At 37.2% G+C, this 20,197-nt stretch overlaps 1 protein-coding gene across 8 annotated transcripts in view; it reads right to left on the reverse strand.

Annotated features, from left to right (window-relative positions):
• DENND1A (DENN domain containing 1A) overlaps positions 1 to 20,197 on the reverse strand; it is a 189,836-nt gene that overhangs the window by 144,008 nt on the left and 25,631 nt on the right. For all 8 annotated transcript variants that reach the window (XM_082775626.1, XM_082775623.1, XM_082775625.1 and 5 more), the window contains one exon: positions 12,207 to 12,250. In XM_082775626.1, coding sequence (XP_082631752.1) covers positions 12,207 to 12,250 — 44 coding nt within the window. The remainder of the gene's footprint in view (positions 1 to 12,206; positions 12,251 to 20,197) is intronic.

Consider the following 20,197-nt stretch of genomic DNA (forward strand, 5'->3'; position numbering starts at 1 on the left):
AAGATTTCCTAAGCATATTGAGGCCTGCTATCATTTAAATATTTTAAACATACAAAATATGTGCACAGATGGGCAACTTTTCTACTTGCATTACTAAAAACATATTTCATGATAAAGCTGAAAATCCCTGAATTTTTTAAACCTAATTGTGACTCTGTTTCTTAGAATTCACACCCCAAGGCCAAAGCTTTCCTGCCACCAGTCCTTCAAATCTGATTTGGACATTACACGGGAGGAGGCTCCAAGCCTCCCTGAGGTCTCGCTCCTTTTACAACACACGCAAAGCCAGCAGATAATGGGCCTACGCTGAATTCACCGCTCCACACAGCTCCTCCTGGGACACAGGCCTAGCAGATGTGATAAAAACTGTGGCAGAGAAGTAGCTCTAGTTTTTGCCTTAATGACAACTTCAACCTCTCAACTAACAGAACAAAAGAACAAAACGACTATTACTCTTTTTTTTTGGTATAAAAAAGCTGAAAGTAAAGCTGAACTAAATATTTAAGCAGTCTCGCAAAGAGATCTCCTCACTAAGTGCCTTTAAAATCCCTCCAATGAATTTCAGATTTAGTTTTCCTCTAAGACAAATGGATACTAGCTAACATTGAAAAAAAATCTACAGCTGTTGTGGCAAGAATCATTGTTGCAGTCTTAAATCACAACGAACTGAAAAATTATATAAACAAGCATAAAAATCAAGTCCAATTACATGCATAAACATTGATCTATTGGTGCAGATAAGAAATGTTAATATCGGAAAGCTAGAATAGTAATTGAATTGAATTTATTTTAAACATATAGCGATTAAAGATGAGGAATATTTTCATTTCAACATTTAGAAAAGATTAGGTGTGAAAAGATAATTGCATAGTACTCGTACTGTAAGCCAATTGCCCAGGTATATCACATCAAAACCACAGCTTTAAATATATACATTGGTTAGCATTTGTTAAATATTATAATTCTGGCTTAAGATGACTGGCCCTTTTAGGCATCGCCTCAAATGCTCTATTCAGCTCCCACTGCATACCCACTTAATCAGCAATCATTGTTCTCTGAGGCAGGACTTTGTTGTCAAGACAAGCACTGAAACCTTTAAAAAATTTCAGAACTGGCATAAGAAAAAAGTGATCTTTGTCAAACAAGAACAAATTTATGCAAATCTTTTATAAACATTCACAAACATTTATTTAGCTTTTGAAATGTTGGCCTCATTTGAGAGCATGAAAATGAGGGGGAAGTAGGAAGATGCAAAGGACAGCTTAGAGGCTGGCACACTACATAAATATTCAGAAGGAAGATTATAGGATTCATGTTAGGCTGTCTTAGGTTTCTCCAAAGTCCACATAGAATACCAAAGAACAAAACTAACGAGAAGTAGAGCAGATGTTAGACAATGCAGCAGCCCTCTTTTCCACACTCACTTGGCTATACTTCGATGCTTTCATTTTTTCTTTCAATATGGTTAGGTCATTCAAGGATTCTCCTATAGACTCTGTATTGTGGCTACAGAGCTATAAGCTGGACCTCTGTCAGCTTTCCAAAAGTTTGCAATGAAAAGGCATTATGCAAATTCCACCTCTCTTACTCTTTCAGGAAAAAAGCCTCCAGTATGCAGTCATTGGAGTATTGGAAGTCCCAGCCTTCATTTCTGTATGGTTGTGTTTGCCTTAGGGCCATGCTGCTTGTTTTGACAGTGGATCCCCCTAGATAGTTGGGATTAGTCGAGCTTGTTTAGATAAACTTGAAATCAAGGCCTTCTCTAGGTAGACAGCTAGATGTAGCTACTGAGTTTCCAGCTGCCTTCTTCTTTCATCCCAAAACAACTGCAGATTCACAGCAGAGATCACAGCCACAGGCTATGTCACATACATAAGTACAAAATTAAAGGCTGCTAAAAGAAGCCTTTGTAAGTCTTAGTGCTAAAATAAGGAATCTGTACTGCGCAGTTTAAACAAATTATTCAAGGAGCACCAATAAAGGTCTGCAACGGAGAGTTAACAAGGTGTGTTCACAAAAGAAATACCCTGTTTACATAAAATGGGCTAGATCATGATTTTTAATCATTTCTGCTTCATTCACTGTCCAATCTTTTTAAAAATAAATGCAAGTAAAAATGCTTAACCAGTATCTGCTAGACTGTCTGGAAGTGAGCTCTGTTTATCAAATACAACCTTTAGGATCATAGAAAACCATTATGAAAGTATTATTCCAATCAGATTTTTATTCGTATCCATGAGAAGAATGGGCCAATTTGATCTCTATTATAAGCAGATATCGCAAAGCATTAGAACTCATCCACACAAACATAGTACATTAAAAGAGAAGGGGCAGAACTCCAAACCCAAATTAAAAACTAAAAGCAAATCCCACCTGTGTAACCACTTCACACCTTTGTAAATCTGCATTGTACTTTAGCCCCAACAGGAGATTCATTTTCCAGTAGTGCAGGAAAAACAGTTTTGACTTTTAAAGATTGTAATCTGTTGTAGCTGGGTGCAAGATTTCACATACACTTCTGCAGCACCCAGGCACAACAAGAAGGAAGCTAAGTTAACAGAAAAATTAATTGTGATGATGTTTTAAACAACCAAGCAGCTAAAAGAAAAAAAAAAAAAAGACAAATTAAAAAAAAATAATTAAAAAGAAATTTAAAAAGACAAATACAAAGAAAAAAATAGTTCAATGAATTGTAAATATTAAAAATCAACTCCTGTCCTTGGTTAAAGAAAAAAGATCTGAAGAAACTCATGATATTGAAAGCAAACAGTCCAATTAAAGACAACGGCAGAATTCTATGGTTAAGAAACCAAGGTAAGAATTTGCCATCAACAACTTCTTCACCTTTGTGAAGAGGAGGACTTCAGCACCACTTTTCTCCCACCTGCATCATTACAGAAATTCTACCATCTTTCACTGCAAAATTAAGTCACTTCACTGACAATATTTTTCACAGAAATTCAAAGTATTAAAAAGCATAACAGAATAACACCAGGCTCCAATTTCTTCCTTCACTGATTACCAAAGAAAATGGCTGAGTGCATACCGAATTCAGTTTGTTAATTCCAGAAATTCATCATAAATTCAATAATAAATTCTCCATTATCGCCATCCTTTTGAGAAAATAAACTCCAGATTAAGAATTCTAACCAACAACTGAGCAAAATACATAATTCCTGAGAAGCAATGAGAAAAAGTTTTATAGTGGCATTGTATTTAAAGAAAATGGAAAAACACTCTTAGAACAGTCTTCAAAAAAATTAAATATGACTGCTAAGAAAAATGCTACAGATATACCAGCACAGTGCCATCAAACACCATAGACTGATGCAATTCCATGGATTTGCCAGGTCACAAATGTCTTCCACCTGCGATGACCAAGATCTTCCTCAATGCTGGAGAGAAGAACATGTAGCTCTGTAGGTGCTTTAAAGCTAGTCACTAATGGAGTTAATTATTGACTGTGTTAGCAGGTGTTAGCTACTTTTTGCTGGTGAGGAAACATATCAAAACTGAATGACTATCCCAAAGGGGGCAACAGTTGACCAATTTTTAAAATTCAGGAGATCTCATTTCTCAGGCTTATACTCACATCATACCTCTGATAATTCTCTAAAGGAGAAGGAAGGAGAAAATGATGATATACCATGAGGACACTGGTGCCTCCAGGGACAAAAAATCTTTTCTAACATTATATTTTCAAGAAATGAGATTCAGTCAGCGAACACCTTAGATAACCGAACATTGTGAGAGGATACAGTATTTCAAATTTACTAATATTTTCACAGCTTTCAGATTTCCAAACATGAGAATATGCTAGATGAAATACTGAACCAAAACCTGAAAGCTATAAAAGTGTTTTTATCTGTGGAAAGCGGTTTTCGCGTGGGAGAGGGCTGAGGGAGGAGACAACAGATACATAAAAAGATGGTAAAATGTGTATGTGGAAATTAAGTTTTCCAAGTAAAAAGCTAAGAACTTTGGACTTCCCTGTGTCAACAGAGACTAGTTTCCAACTTTTCTTTATAATATGCTACCAGTTCTAAGCCGCTATGCAGACATGTGTGAAAATTTGAACATGTGAACAGCAATTAATCTCATCTATCAATCACCAACAAACCCTTTCTTTCAGGCTATCTTCCCATCATTCCTCCAGGAAGAAGAAAGAACAAAGAATAATACATGCAAAATAATTTGGGAAATTCAATTAACATATCACACAGTCTAAATACTTTGTACTGTACATTTATGAAATTATTCTGACATACTAGAAAGAACAGCAAGCATGCCAATACAGGCCTCATGTTGATGGCTCTGAAAAATGGCAGCATCGGGAAATTATGTTAAAATCTCAGAATTCCAGTTACACACTCTTACACACTAGTTCTCTTTCACAGCTAGAACAGCAAAGTATTAAAAAGATATATCCCTTCCAGAACACGTATTCTATTATTTTTCTACATTAGAGTAACTGGGAACTGAGTACACGTGGCATTTAGCACCCTTACTTTCACTAGCACTCCCGCACGGGTTCTGCACTATGTGTTCTGCGGGGCACCCCATCCCTACAGCCCCCAAACTATACTGGGCACACAGGCCTGAAAGCCGTGCAGAAGACCACAACTGAATACTTGGTGTTACTGAAGAAGTAACACCTGCTGACTTCTTTAGGAAACAACATTTTATACTAAAATTCTTTCTTCAGAAAAGAAATAGGCAGATGATGTGATCTTAGAGCTCAGCGTTGTAGGGGGAGCCAATAAAAAGTCATGCCTAGACATTGGCTTGCACCACCACTCAACCCAAACTCTAGGAAGTCCATCTGCTGTCAACAATAAATCACAGAAATCTGCTTCCACCTCAGAAATCAACAAACCCCATGTGACAGCAGTCTCCTAGAATTCCCTTTCACAGCCTCCGCACCTGGCTACAAGAATTCAAGATGATCCATTTAAATAACAAAGCACAAGCTGTTTTGTGTGTTTTGATGTTCTTTTACGTGCCACAGAATGCTCTGCAAATAAAAATTGTACTTTTATTTTCCGCTTGCTTTTTGTCTTTACAACACCATCAGCGAAGCTTTAGCTTCACTTTTTTATGCATTTATACACTGGGGTATGGGTAGACAAGTTGCAAGAGCAAGAATCCAAAGAACAATTCCCTCCTCCACATACACAGGAAACTTTACAGCATTAATGACTACTTTTGGAGCTACAAAACAAAGGCTCTCCTTACTTCATTAAACAAGAGGCTGAATAGTACAGCTACAATGAAGTAGCAATAGAAAACATTAAGGAAGAGAAAGTGCTGCAAGACAAAGCAGTAACAATGCCTGGTGAGTAGTTCTTAAAAATAAACTTAGCCATCAGCTATTCAGATCTTTAAGCTAGAGAACTAACTCATCCCACTGAACTCCTGATTTAAAAGTGGTCTCTTATCAACTGAGGTGTTGTTCAACTACACCACGACAGTTAATATAGACGGGGCATATCTGAGATGAATTCCTAACCCTAACCTTGACCACTCCACTTACCTGCTGGTGTTTATTTTGATCTTGTTTCTACATTCTGCTGTTTGCAAAGGGCAGCATTTCCCACTATTGCTGTGCATGCAACAACCACCATAACAAGGCCGACCTAGTGCACTAACACGAGCTGACACTTTTAATATGCCTATATTGACCCTATTATTAGAAGCTGGAATTTATTCTTATTTTAACAAAACAAAGATACTTTCTACATATTACTAAGATTAAAACAACATTTTAAAAATTGTTTCTATACTAATCTATAGCACCAGCAGAGAACCGCGTAGTTTCAGAAGATTGAAACAAGAAAAAAATCTAAATTATTTTGATAATGTCCAGGTTAAACCAAAGTAGAATATTATTTCATAAGCATTTCCCATTTTAAAGAATCCCATCTTTACTTGATGTGAATATTTTATAGTTTTATCAATAAATTTAAACATAAGTGATAATGATTACTCACTTTAGGCCTGATCCCACAACCTTTACTCACACGAGTAGTCCCACAGGATTTTAATATGACTACCTCAACGAATAAGGGTTGTCAGGACAGGTTTTAAATTATTCATATATTCACAGATTTTTAAGGCCAGAAGGGACCATTATGATCATCTAGTCTGACCCCTTGTATAACAAAGGCCAGACGATTGTATCCAGTAATATTTGCACTCAACTGAATAATTTGTGCTGAAATCAAATTGTGTTTACTGAACTTTGAATATTGATTCAAATTTTATATGAAAGAAAACTGAAATTGCTTAGAAAGGGGCTTGAGTTACTTTTCCCCAATTACTCCTGCATTTCTATCCTCACTTCTGGCCCCTGGCTTTCCCACGCAGACTTTGGAGTCCAGCACTATCTCAGGTACTCTCAGACCAAAATCAAGTCACCTTCCGGGTTCCTTCAAAAGATAAAACAGCAACGGATTGTGATTTGTTTTCTCTACTTTCACCACTGCTACCCTGCCCCATGATTTCTGAAATACAGACATCAGAACAGGAAAAACAAACCACTGATGTTCTCAGTGATACAGCAAATGGGGAAAACCACTCAAGTCTTTCAAAGACAAGAACAAACGAAGTAACTCTTTAGATTAAGGACAAAAACGATACAGTTATGAGTACTTTCTCACTCAGCATGCCTTAGCCTTCAGGACTACCTCTTCCAGGTACTGATTACTATTTTGCTCAACACAAATCCACTGCAGTCACTTTTGCAGCATATCACCTGGTAGTAGTAAAACAAACATACTAGGAAATAAACAAAGCTGGACTGTTATGATGCTACGTGAAATCTGCTCAGGATCTGAGGGAGTACTTAAAAGCAGCTACTCTGTTCTCTGCCTCAAGTCTCTCATCATTCAAAAATTTAACTTCTATAATCCCTAGATTTACTAAATTCAATTCTTAAATGGAGCTTGGATGAATAGATTGCGTGAAAGGTTCTATTAAGATGCAAATCATCCTTACCATGTATTTTTCAAGGTTAGAACAAGGGTAGTATACCCTACTACACACACAAAGGCAGTAAAAGAGGCTCTGCTTTAGTTTTAATACTAATGAAATAATACTAGAGAGGCACACAAAAGACATAAGTAGAAATAGATAGGAAAACAGACCTCTCTCACCTGTTTGGTCTAAACGAAGGGTAACAAAAACACTTGCAACATTTGACAATGACATAAAGAGACAGGGTGAAAAAGGAATATGTTTGTTTTTTTTCCTCACTTTCACATATTAAATGACATAGTTCTACTCTAGAAAAAGCCTCCAACTTTAGGAAAAACTTTGTTTTATAGCCAAAACCCCTGAATGAGTCCTGTCCATTCTCTCAAGACTTGACCCAAAGAACCCAGCTTTGCTGTTGGAAGCTAAGTTGTCCACAGAATGCTTCAGCAGCACTGAGCCAGCAGCTACATCATCTGCACAGAGGTATAGGTACAACAAGGGCATCTCCTTGCACGTTGCACAGGCTGCTTGCCTACCCCACACAAAGGTTTCCATTCATGCCACTGTTTTGTCACTACCCAGTCAATAGGGGTCACTGTACAAGGAAAATATTTATAACTGTCCTACATTAGGTTTTATTAGGCTTTGACTTAAAAAAAAAAAAAAAAAAAAAAAAAAAAAAGCTCCATGAACGTAGCATGATAGCTCTATACAAGCTGACAGTATCAAAAGCTTCAGAAGTGAGTATCAAACACTGCATATTTCTTACTAGACCACTATAACCAATTTTCTACACTTTCTAGATGGCTAATTACTCAGCCTTTCCAATCCAACTTCTTCATCCACTTTCGAAATAGCTGTTATTTCAAATTACTCTTAAGATATTTTTTTTTGTGAAGTGTATGCAACCTGCAAAGCCAAGAACTTCATACTGAAAATACTATGCACAATTCAGAAAAATTAAACTGCATTATAATCAGCGCTGTTCAAGCAACTCAGTCCTCCTCGTGCACACAGGTTTTGCAAGATGCAGATTTATGCTCCAGTTATGGAGCTCCAGTTCATGTTCTCCAATCTCACAACTCTTACAGTGATACAAAGAAAGGGTGCTTTTTAGTTTTCCGTGTGCAATGTTTCTACAATGCTCATAGACTTTGTACGAGACAGACCATTAGTTTCTATATAAAGACCGCCATAAAAGTTTTATAGTTTCTATAAATGTATAAAGATTGTTGGTTTCATTACAACCTCTGTTTCAATGCCAGTGGAAACAAAAATTACCTGCAGAATAGAAGTAGCAATCAGCTTGCAAGCATGCACATCTCAGTCCTTCTTGTTGGAACTGACACATACGGTACTTCAGCAAATTGCAGACAAGTTATCGGACCTGCTTGAAGTAGCTCACAGGTGGGAACTATTACCACAGTTTTTTCTTTCCCTTCCAGACAAACTATAAAGACTTAAACAGTGAGGAACTGAATGATGCGCTACTGAAAAAAAAAAGCCATTTTAAAAATAGAGTGCATTTTACAAAATTTTGTTATTCTTGCCACACCTTCCATTAATTATTTGCTATTTTCATATTTTATATACTGACTGTTTGCTGAAACATTATTTCTGATAGAAGTTCACATCTTTGCAAAAATCTTCCTCACATTAAAATTAGCTAGCCCAGGATAGCTGTTAATCTTGTAATTAACCTTCAGAATAGTGGACAGGCAAAGTTCCTATGGTGATACACGTGAAGTGATACAGCCATAGGTTAGAAGTTTATAATATTCCAACAGAGCACAGGATTTCACCTGCAAAAAATGAACTTCACTGTGGTATCTTTATTAGGAGCCCAAACCAAAAATGCAGTAGGGCACAACTTTTTCTGCTAGACTGTTGTTGGTTGGTTTTGGTTGTTTTTAGAAGAGTGTTTCTAACTATAGCAATGATATCTTACAAAAAAAAAAAAAAAAAAAGATATATTTTTATGATGTGAACTCTAACTTTTCAACTGTGTTAAATTTTAAGGTAATTCCTAAAATGCCAGCGCTTCAAAACTGTTGCTTTTAATGTTACTGCATTTCCTGTTATATACAACCACATATACATAAATACACATTTTATTCTTAAAAGCTATTATGAAGCACCCCCAAAAGTTAATATATCTAAAAAGATATCTCAAAATCACTTCAGCCCCCCCACCCCCTTCTGCCATTCAAAAAAAGCCCCCGAGTTTTAACCATTTCAAGTGGCCTGGAGCAATCATTAGCATTTTTGTTTCTTAGTACGGCTCCAAAGGTACCTTGGCTATGACATTTTCTATAAAATATTCCGTTATACAGTTATTTAGCAGATTTAAACCGTAGATGTCATTGTGGTCTGAACGTGTCAAAGACAACTTGGGGGAAAAAATCAGGACACGCAGAATTCACTTTGTCAGTAATTACAATCAAAATTCCTACAATGTGGCTAGCCTGCTCATTACTTCCTTACTTTGTATCAAACCCCTTATTTACATTTCAGATTACATTTTTCATGAAACAGTAAGATCTATCAGAGCTGAGAGGACTGAAATAATGAGGGAGAAATATTTTAATAAAACGTGTTGGGTCTGCATTACTTCCGTGTCAGAAAGAAAGGTTTCTTCTGTAGCGATGGATCATTTATTCTGTCTCTAAATGAGAAGCAAAAGATGAAACTGATGAACTTTTACTGCCCATTTGTCTTTAGCAGACAATTAAGACAGAAGATCAAAATGGATTATCATACCACGCAGACAACTGGCCCAACAGTAATACATCTCCGGGACCACAGATTTGTAACTCTCTTTTATCCCTCCCCTTTCTTCTTACTCCTTTTTCCTCTCTAAAGGCAATGCTAGCTTTGTGGCTCAAGGGGAGCCAAAAGGCTGGTCATCATTATTCAGTCACAGATGTCAATCTAACCTCCCTTTTTTCTCAGTTTCTAAAGCAGTGAGGCACAATAATTTGTGACAGATTCTTTTACTGTAAGGTACAAAGAACACACAGAATAAAACATCTAGCAGCAGCGAGGGTCTCTGATCAGATGTACTGGTACATGGGAAATACATTGTATGTAAAAACAAGCACTGATAATTTAGATGAATAAAAAAATCTTGCTTTTTTTTTTCTTATTAATAAGTGCTTTACCTTGTGTTGATTTAACTCAAATATTCCTTCTGGATTAAATCATAAATGTTTGATTGCTAGAAACAATTTTTGCCTGCGCTAACATGCATATCGTATCTCCCTTTTGCATAAAGAGTATGTACAGAAAAAAAAACAAGGGTTTTGTAGTGTGCATCTTCATCGTAAATGACATAGCACTTCTAATTTTTTCTTCTAAAATAGTTAACCAGAAGTTTCAAGAAATAAACCTACTTGACTGATTTGCAACCAATGTGTTTGTCACAGCTCCAGTTAACCAGAAAAAATACAGATGTAGTTCTTCCTTTCCACGTCTTTTTTCCTCTAGCCTCCTTGAATATTCACAATTAAGAGATTTTTCAAATCTATGTCAACTCTGGACAAGTTCTCTTCTTACAGTTAACTTAGAAAATATTCTTTCTGTGGATCATGACAGAAAATGTTTTTTGGTTTTGGTTTTTAATCCACTGCAAGTTTGGGAAGTTTAGTCTCCTTTTTTTTTTTTTCTTTCCCTAAAAGTTTATATATGCAAGATATTTGATGATTTTAAAATCTATCCCATTCCACTACACACACAAACCCACTACTGTGTTTTTGAGAGTCTGAAAACAGTGATAGAAAATTCTGTCTATAACCAGGTGAACAACTTAAGAATTATAGGAGCCTGTGGCTCCTCTGACTTTGATTCCATCTTGCAAATTCATAGCAATATTACAAAAGACTAGTTATTTGCAGGAGAAAGAAGAGAACCCTTAGCAATTTTATGAAGTTAATTTTATGTACAAGACTCCTGTAATACTTTGAATATAGGCACGATTGAGTGTACATGCTGAATTACATTAGTCTATCACATAAATACAAACTTTGGCATCTCTCTATTCACATATTACAGACAGCAGCAATGAGAACATCGTCCCCTCAAAAAGTTTAACTCCATGCTATACTTTGTGCATAAAGGAAGCCCTAAAAATAAAGTCTAGTGAAAAATAGGCTGCTGTATAGCTGCTTTGACAGAAAAAAAAATATATATATTACTACTGTACTACTACTACTACAACAAAAGCACTCAGAGGCCCTGGTCAAGGTCCCATTGCATTGAGTCATTAGAGCTACTTAGGAAAACATTTGTTCCGGTGCTGATGAGCTATCATGTCTAAACAATTGTTAAATGCATTAGACTAAGTGCCACAAAATTTCATATTGCATAAAAAAAAAAGTAATTAAAGGGAAAGGATCTGAAATAAAATAGCTCTGCTGACCCTAACTTAAAATCAGAGACTCATTGAGGCAAAATTTATTGTTATATTAAATAGTTATATAGTGCCATAACTTCAGCACTTCCCAGAAACAAAGGTGCAAGAAATCAGCTTGCACTCACAACCTAAATGCAGCACTTGCCCTAAACATTGACAAACAACAACAGCGCATTAACTCCAGTAGTACTTACAGACACCGCAGTAATAATCCCCTCTCCCTAACCTCTAACCCCTGCCCCAATCCACTACTAATGAGACACAGTAAAACACGAGGTAACTTGAAGTTGTTAATTTCAAAGTCACCTAGAGATCTTGTGAAAAAAAAAAAATCAGATTCAATGCATGTATTAACCAAACGATAAATACCTGTGCGTTCTACCTGCTCAGGCATAGTTTTAGACCATCTTTTTGAAACACACTTGAGACTGCATGATCAGGCAAGAATTTTAAAAATGCACTGTAGTGCCAGGTGCCCAGTTAAATATAGCCATAAACCTTTCAGACAATGAAGTGAGGACTGCCAAATGAACTGCAGACTGTGGCACCTAAAGGCAAAAAGTGAAATTTATTAATCAATTTTCCTTCCCGCTCTCATGTTCGCTTGTAAAAGCTAGATTGTAAAACAATCTTACGAGATCCAAAATTCTTCCGTTTTCTGCTTTAAATGTGAAAGTGTTTTTATCCTCTTCTCCTAATTATAGCTTCTTTTTCTTTCTAAGAATGCATTTATCTCTTTCAGTAAAAAGAGCAGCAATAATATGTTGAACAACCCTGAAATAAATTTTGTCATGTAAAAAATTAATTACGCATTCCAAACCTGGTCACTGTAGTCCTCTGGGAATTGCCTCCGCACCTCAGGATCTGTAAATAATTGACAGATAATATTAATTGGCTTTGGATTAGTGAGCAAGCAGAGAATCACACATTAATATTTGATCAGAAGATGATAGCAACCCTGGCAGGGGATCCAAGGAGGGCAGCTGAGGCTGCTATGTTGATAAGAGCAGGGAAGGACTTTTCAAGGCTCTCCCTTTACCCTCCTCCAGAAAGAGGAAAAGTGTATATAAAACATACACACACAAAACAGATGAAAACATAAATGTGTGTACATGTACACACATACATCTACATATAATTTTATAACACATCTTGGTGCTACACTGTATTTTAGGCAGTTACTTTGTGCAATAGCTTTCTGGCTGAAGTAAAATATTACTTCAAATTAATGTTAACAGAAAAGTTACACTCCTTAGAAAACAAAACATTCATCAAGAATTTGAAAGAGCTAATTAATATGGTCCTGAACCTATGTGCCATCACGAAAACAAATGTTAAACACTTCCGATTAGCAAGCACTCAGACTGATGCACTGTCCTTATTCCTTTGGCTTGTCAGAAAAAATATCATGGCAATATTCCCTGAGAAGTTATGTTAAATTTAATTAGAGATGTTCATAAAACAACAAAATTGTTTTTGAAATTATGACTGAAATTATTTATATGACAACCTATTTAGAACAGCATGCTTCAAAGCCATCCATTTTTCAAAGGAATATGGCTGCGAAGGCCAGATTCCAGACTAGAAAGAAATTATCTAATTATAAAATAAAATAAAATAAAATACAACAATCACACATGAGTTCAGAATAAATAGTGTAACACATAGAAAAACCAACCAGTTCCCTATTCAGTTTCTACCATTTGCACAAACTCCCTTGGTTTCGGTTGCCTGCAGCATGGCACTCTGGCTACACCCTTACCAGATGCTTCACTCTTTCTACTGTGTTTCCACAAATTTTGACTGTTATGTTGGGACAAGTTGCACACGCAATCACTACTGCTCCATTAGTGTTATACCACAGCGTAACTGAGGCTTGGGGGGAAGAGTCTCATTTTTATGACACAAGCACCATACACTGTTGTTTTACCATAGTCCCACCCCAGATTTCTCATTGGCAACGTTTATTTTAGTAATAAATTAGTTGATTGGCAATTCAATTGCTAGCAGATGCAAACTTTCTGTTAAGGCGTATTCATTTTAAAATCAGAATTACAGCAAGAGTGTAGATTAATAAACAACTTCCTAGCTTAACTTTTCCAGACATTCAGATGCTTTATTATACATTTTACTATTATACAACGGTATACACAGTATCACAAATTTTATGCATGCATATGAGCATTCACAGAACAAACTGTAAAGCACCTTTTAAACCTTAGTTTGACAATTCTTACATCTCTATGTTAAGTGTGCAAAAATGCAAATAAATGAGAAGAGCTGAACTCACACCAAGAGTCCCTTACACTCAAGTGTTTCAAGTTACAACTTACAGGACGATACTTTTCATATTTCAGCAAAGCAAGTACAATATCATTGGTAAGATGAAACTAATATCTACTATGATACATATTTTTAAATATTTTTTAAAATAAATTATTTGACACTCATCTTTCAGAATTTCACATGAAATGATGATCACTGAAAGAAATTAACACCTTACTTTGTATACCGAAGTACATGACACTTCTTAAGAAATTGGTGAAGGAGCCTGGAGCACAATACTGGCATTCCCCCTGCACACCATTTTCTGCTGACCCATTGCTCCCAGGCTTAAGAGATATGCTCGGATGTATACGCATACACAGTCACACACAGCATGTTATCATGTATCCATTTTTAAGAAAATAAGGAATTAAACTGCAACATAAATCCATGGTGTTTACGGTTAACACATTCCTCCATCAATTGCAATCCACATTTGCCATTCTTTAAAAATCCAAACCAGATTAACCACACAAATAGTGTGTGTGTAAGAGCAGGTGCATCGCTGGCAGCAAGGCCTACAGGAACATATTTGACAGCACTCAGATAAACCCCGAAAGCTTATATTGAGATCATCATCCAGAAGACAGAGTTGCATTGTGCACCCCTCTGCAAGATGCTAGCGCTGGCTGATAAAATCTATTAGCTAAAAAGATGTCACAGGCAAATAAATACAAGCTGGTGCTTTTCCCATCTCTGAAGCTACCTTACAGACCACTCTCACTGAACTGAGACAAAACAGGATTGCAGTAACTTAAAAATCACAGCAAATGATTTTTTTTTTTTTGGTTAGGCTTTTATGGTTTAATTTTGGTTCATATATATCAACTTTCACTCTGAGTTTTTACTTAAATATGTTTTTTCCTACAGAAAATTACATTATTTTCCTACCCCTAATTTATATGCTCTCAAGAAGTGGGGCTAAGCAGTGGCCATACAAATAATATAAAATATACATAAAACAAACAGGAAAACCCTTTCCCATTCCATGTGTGTTCCTACCACAGGGAAGACAAAATACATCAACTCAGAAGAAGCCAAAAGACCCCCAATTCTCTTTATCTCTCTACAAGGACCATATTTTGTACATCAGTTGATGAGAATATGCTCTGAACAGCACGGGCACAGTTGTCAGGACTGGCCCCTTCCCGGCCATTGTCTCCCACTGAGTGCTGTGCATAATAACGAGGCAGTTGGGATGATTACCAGTGACGAGGAACAAACAATAACAGGTTTTCCAGTCGCTACATCACCATCTATATTTCTTTAACAGCCCTTGAAATCAATAGCTAGTAATGGGGAGGTATTTCAATTTCAAAGTTACTGAAACATTTAATTGATCTGCTACAAAATGATTTTCCTTCATTACTTCAGAAATCAGGAATTTCTGATTATTTGTTCTTTAGAGATGATACAAACTAGCGAGCAGTGTGAGATAATACACACTAGCTAAGGTCTTTAAGACACACCAAAAATCAGGTCACCTTTATATTAGCTTAAGACTGTTGCTCCCAAAACAGAATGTTGTCGGTGCTCCTGCCACGGATATAACCGTGACCCAGCAGCCCAGAACCAGCGGCCCCAGGAGCAGCGGCCCCACAAGAGCAGCAGCAGCCCCAGGAGCAGCGGCCCCATGCCCCGTGCTCCTGCTGCCCACCCCGCGGCCTCCCCTCCCGGCGCAGCAGCGATGGTGGCTGCCAGCTCCACGCCGCGCAGTCGGCTGCATGCAGGCACACAAGGCCGGCCTCTGTGTCTCCTGAGAAAAGGCAGCGTGGATTGTCTGCTGCTGCTGTACTTTGCATACCACAGGAGGCAGGTATGGCACAGTTTCAGAACCCTGCCTACAGGTCAGCCAGCCCAGCAGTTTCTCATAAATCGTGAGTAAATACCCAGAATATCTTTTGCTTCTATTGTGCCTTCAGTGAGATGGCTAATGGGAGAAAGTTGAAAGAAAAACCAAAACACTAACACAAGAATATTGAAAAGCACAGGTAAGAGACATTATGAAAATGAGCCTTTAAATAATTTAAGTAACACAAAATGGGGAGAGTTTCCAAATTCTTACCCACAGCAGCTTATTTACTGTAGTATAATTTTCCCTCTGCTGTTAAATCTTCTTTAGTTCTGAGCTAGTACCGCACCACTTTTACTTGTCTTTCAGTATGTATACTAAAAGATAACCTATTTCAACCTTTTAAAGTTAGATAGTAAGATATACACGCTGCGAGGTTCAATAAGACAGGAGGAAATTTGCTGACCATTTGCTGTGCTGTGGGGACTCGACCCAACTGAAGTAGATCGGATTTTCTTCAAGACTAGGGAAATGAGAACTTCTGAACTTGTTCTATGGCGAATGGATGCCCTCGCCTATATTGCACTATTGCATCTCCCCATATTTAACATTTCCACATTGTAATTTAAAAAAGACACAACTGTGATCAGAGTCTACACCTGAGGTGGTTTGTAGAGGTTCAAGGTTAATCCATTCTCATCCAAAGCACAGTCTACAATTGCATTTTAATCCCCAAAAATGGATCATAGTGCTGTGACAATCTGAAGCTTTATTGTCTTTAATATAAATAAAAATATATATATTTTGTCAATCAACTGTATACATTAGAAGAAATTTAATTTAATCCACAATGCATGAAATTTAACTTCATTTCTCATCCACTAATTTCAGTGGAAATAACAGCAACATGTACTTAGTCGGATGCACAAAGTACCTCGTGGAATCACCCTCAGCGTCACGTACCTGTTGATCAAGACACTGGGATGCACACTTTGTATACAGCCTGCTTTTGATGACATAACAGCATCAGAATTGACATAACCTGGAACCCTACAGTTAAGAAAACCACCTTTAAATTATGCCTGGCAACCAAATGGTTGCACGTCCGCATATTTTTACAAGTACTTTATATTTTACATTGCATCAGCTCCATCACTTCAGCTTTTATACGGTCTGGGAATGTTTACTAAACTTTCAGCATCCTTATTTGGAAAACACTACATAATGGAAAGAGAGACTATGTCACACATCATTACAGCTTTCATCACTTTATCCATTCTTCATTGCTAATGCAACATTCATTTAGAAGGTATTTTCAACTGTGTTTACATACACAATAAAGTGAGACAGACACTGACTTTATGAAATATAAACATCTACAAAACAAATGTGACGATTACTCAGTAAGGCTCAGCTCGCCTCTGAACAAATCAGCACAAGTTGCCTAGTGATCTATGCCTGCCTCAGGCCACAGCAGCCACAACATCCAGCTTCTGAAGAGTGGCAAACAGGCATACCAATGAAGGGTAGCTCAAACAGGACTTCAATATTCAGCTTTAATCACCACCACTACTGTCAGTAAAAACTCTCAGTGGTCACATGTTTGTGTCTTAACCAAGTATTTCATAATCAGATTCTAAATTAAAACTGTTGGTACTAAAAAGAGTCAACTTTATTTGATTCTTGATGTTCATACTTATCTTTAGAAGCTTTTGCACCAATGGTGTATCATGAATTTCCCTAAGATTCGCAAGTGACTCCACAGAAGTCAGATTGGGCTCTCTTACCAACCTCCTTCACACCGCTGTAAGCCCTCTTCCTAGAAGGTGCAGCTCCATACAGAGCAACTGCTGCCCAGAAAACGTCGTTGGGCCAAAGACCACCTCCTCGTGTTACCCACCATGGATGCCCTGTTCTGGGGAGAACCAATTAGAGAAACAACAAAACCAAAAAAACAATACACATTAAAACAGATCTCACGCTTATTTTTGAAGCTGTTTCCTTTGTCACCTTGAAGAGGTGTTTTTTAGAGAAACTACCAACAGAGCACCTCAAGCATTTCTCGCATGAACAGAACACGAAATTTCTGTTACTGAACATTTTATTTTGAAAAGGGGGAAGAGAAGACAATGTTGTTTCTCTGAGATAGAGGAACAAAACTTTCTTGCACTGTGACAGCAGCATTTTGCCTCTTTCCTATGCATTTACAGAATATCATCAAGGGGATAGCCCAAAGCATTGATCCTACACTATGTGAACACAGCAAGTTCACGAAGTTTCCAAGTTCTAAAAATTATTACTGCCTATAGAATCTTGTTCAACAAAAAGCCAAATAGGGAAGAATACTGAAATTAGCTGTGAACTGTATAATCCCATTGTTCAATTTCATGGCATTTAAGACACTACCTTCCCCTACTCAAAAGTCTAGCTGCTAATCCAGGCTGTAACCTGATTTAATTTTCCAGATGACAGGATGGGAATATGCTACAATGGCATATTAGTGTAACTATGCTGCTCTTTTACTCTCAACTTTTCATCAATCATGAAGTGAAGAGTTTTGCTTTTAAAAGAAGCATGATTAAATACTTCTAAAACCAGCACAACTCAGATTGGTCTGCATTTGAAAGATAAGGAAGTTGCAGAGCCAGGGAAGTTCTTCAAAAATTCTCAAGAAACACTTCCCACAGTTAACCACACAAGCAACAACACATACTATCGTGACCCATCTGAAAGAAAAAAATCAGCTTCTTTAATCCATGCTGGCTACAAATCATTCAGATGAAGCAAACTTAAGTTTATTATACAGTGATAACTACTTCATTTTTCCTCACTAAGTGATTTAAGGTATTCATTTCTTTAAGGTCTTTACAGCTGCAACTCTTTTTTTGTCCCTCTAAAATGAAATGGAATTCCATTCAGAGCAGCTTTAATTTCAACACCCGTAACACATTATAGTACGAAAAAGTAATTTAAACTTCTTTCCAAACCTCTGCAAACTCCTTGGTGTCCTGTATTCAGCACAGCCGAACACTTCTGCTTGCCCCCAAACCGCTGCAAGCTTGGCGTGCAGATAACAGAACAGCACAGAGAGGGGGCAGGGGGAGGAGGGAAAGGGGGGAGAAAACGAGGGAGAGGAAAACCCTAAACACAATATAGACCAGAAGCCTCAGAACAAATTCACTCAGACAATACCTATAATAGGATTTTTTGTCTGAATGTAAAGCTTTTAAGACTTCAATTTTTCTTGTTAAAGTATTTCTTATTCTGTAAGTGTAAAAGTCCTAAAACCGCCACGATGTAAAAGAAAATTCTGTAATCATGACTTGCAAACTATACTAAAAAAGTAAACAGCAGAAACACTAAAACAAATACTGCCAGCATCACAACCCATACAATTAAGTTATCCCAAATCATCACAACACCAACATGCCCTGTATGCACATGCAGGAGGTGCAATATTCAAAACTACAACTTAAGAATAGTATGCAATGGAAATATTCACACAGGTGACTACATTTCTAACAAAACAAAAAAAAAAAAAAAAAAAAGGAGAAACACTTCTCACTTTTTGGATAAGAACTGTGAAAAACACTCCTTGTCTCGTACAGCAGGAAGGGGCTACGTTCCTTTCCTCTTAGCAAATACCTGCTTAGGAGCTGCTGTCATGTCAGGCTGTTGCCCTGTCCTGACTGTCGTTTGAAGGGTACGTAGCGCCACACAGACCTCCCACTACACAAAAATGGCAGTCAAGGATGGCGTTTCCCCTTTCCTCTGGCACAGTAACAACTTTGAGAGAATCTGTTCTTTTGTTTCAATGCCATTTGAAAAACAAATGTACCATGAAACAGTATCAGAGAGCAGGCAAAAAACATTGTAGTTATGTCTGATCCAAATGTTAACACAAACATAACCAGGAGACCTAAAACTGAAGAGTCGGTGTAGTCCACATTTTATTTCAAGCCTCTCCTGCAGCATGAAGCAACTCCCTCCTGTCCCGAGGAACACGTTTGGCTCTTCCCTTCCAGAGCACCACGGGGCGATGGGAACAAGAAGCAACAGACCAAAGAAAACGTGTCAGAGTCAAGATATGACAAGTGATTAGTAAAAGGTCATCAGAAAAGTCGTGTATCAGACTAGGTAGACCCTTTTATAAGGTATCGTGTCCATCTTCAACTGCTGTTGTTCAATGTCTTGGATTCTCATATGGAAGTTTAATCAAAATTTTACTTAAGTTTACTTTAAAAGTACTTATTTCAAATCCTGTTTGCTACATGTTTCTAACATCTTTACTTGAGGTCTTCAGTTCTTATATATGCAGCGGGTAATTACTCTGGTGATACCTCAAGTCCGCATTACAGCCCGGCTGATGAATCTTTTGAGTTTGCCTTACTGTGCACTTAAGGGGTTATTTCTCTTTATAACCATCTGTTCTCCAAATGATAGCACATTTCTGGCTTGGTTGAAATCTAAGCCAAACTCCAGGAGCAAATTTCAAATGGGTTACACTTTAAATTCTGTTTTCCCTGAAATTTTAGCCAAATTACGCAGTGGCTAAAACTTAGAAAAATACAATTAAATAACATCCTAATTCAATGTCCAAGAAACCCACAAAGTCGGGCTGTTAAAATTAAATACAAAGTGTTTTGAAATGGTGTACAGGCTGCCTGTAATAATTATACAAAGCAGGTTAAATG

The sequence above is a fragment of the Aythya marila genome (genome assembly GCF_965140915.1).
Source record: "Aythya marila genome assembly, chromosome: 19".
NCBI lineage: Eukaryota > Metazoa > Chordata > Aves > Anseriformes > Anatidae > Aythya > Aythya marila.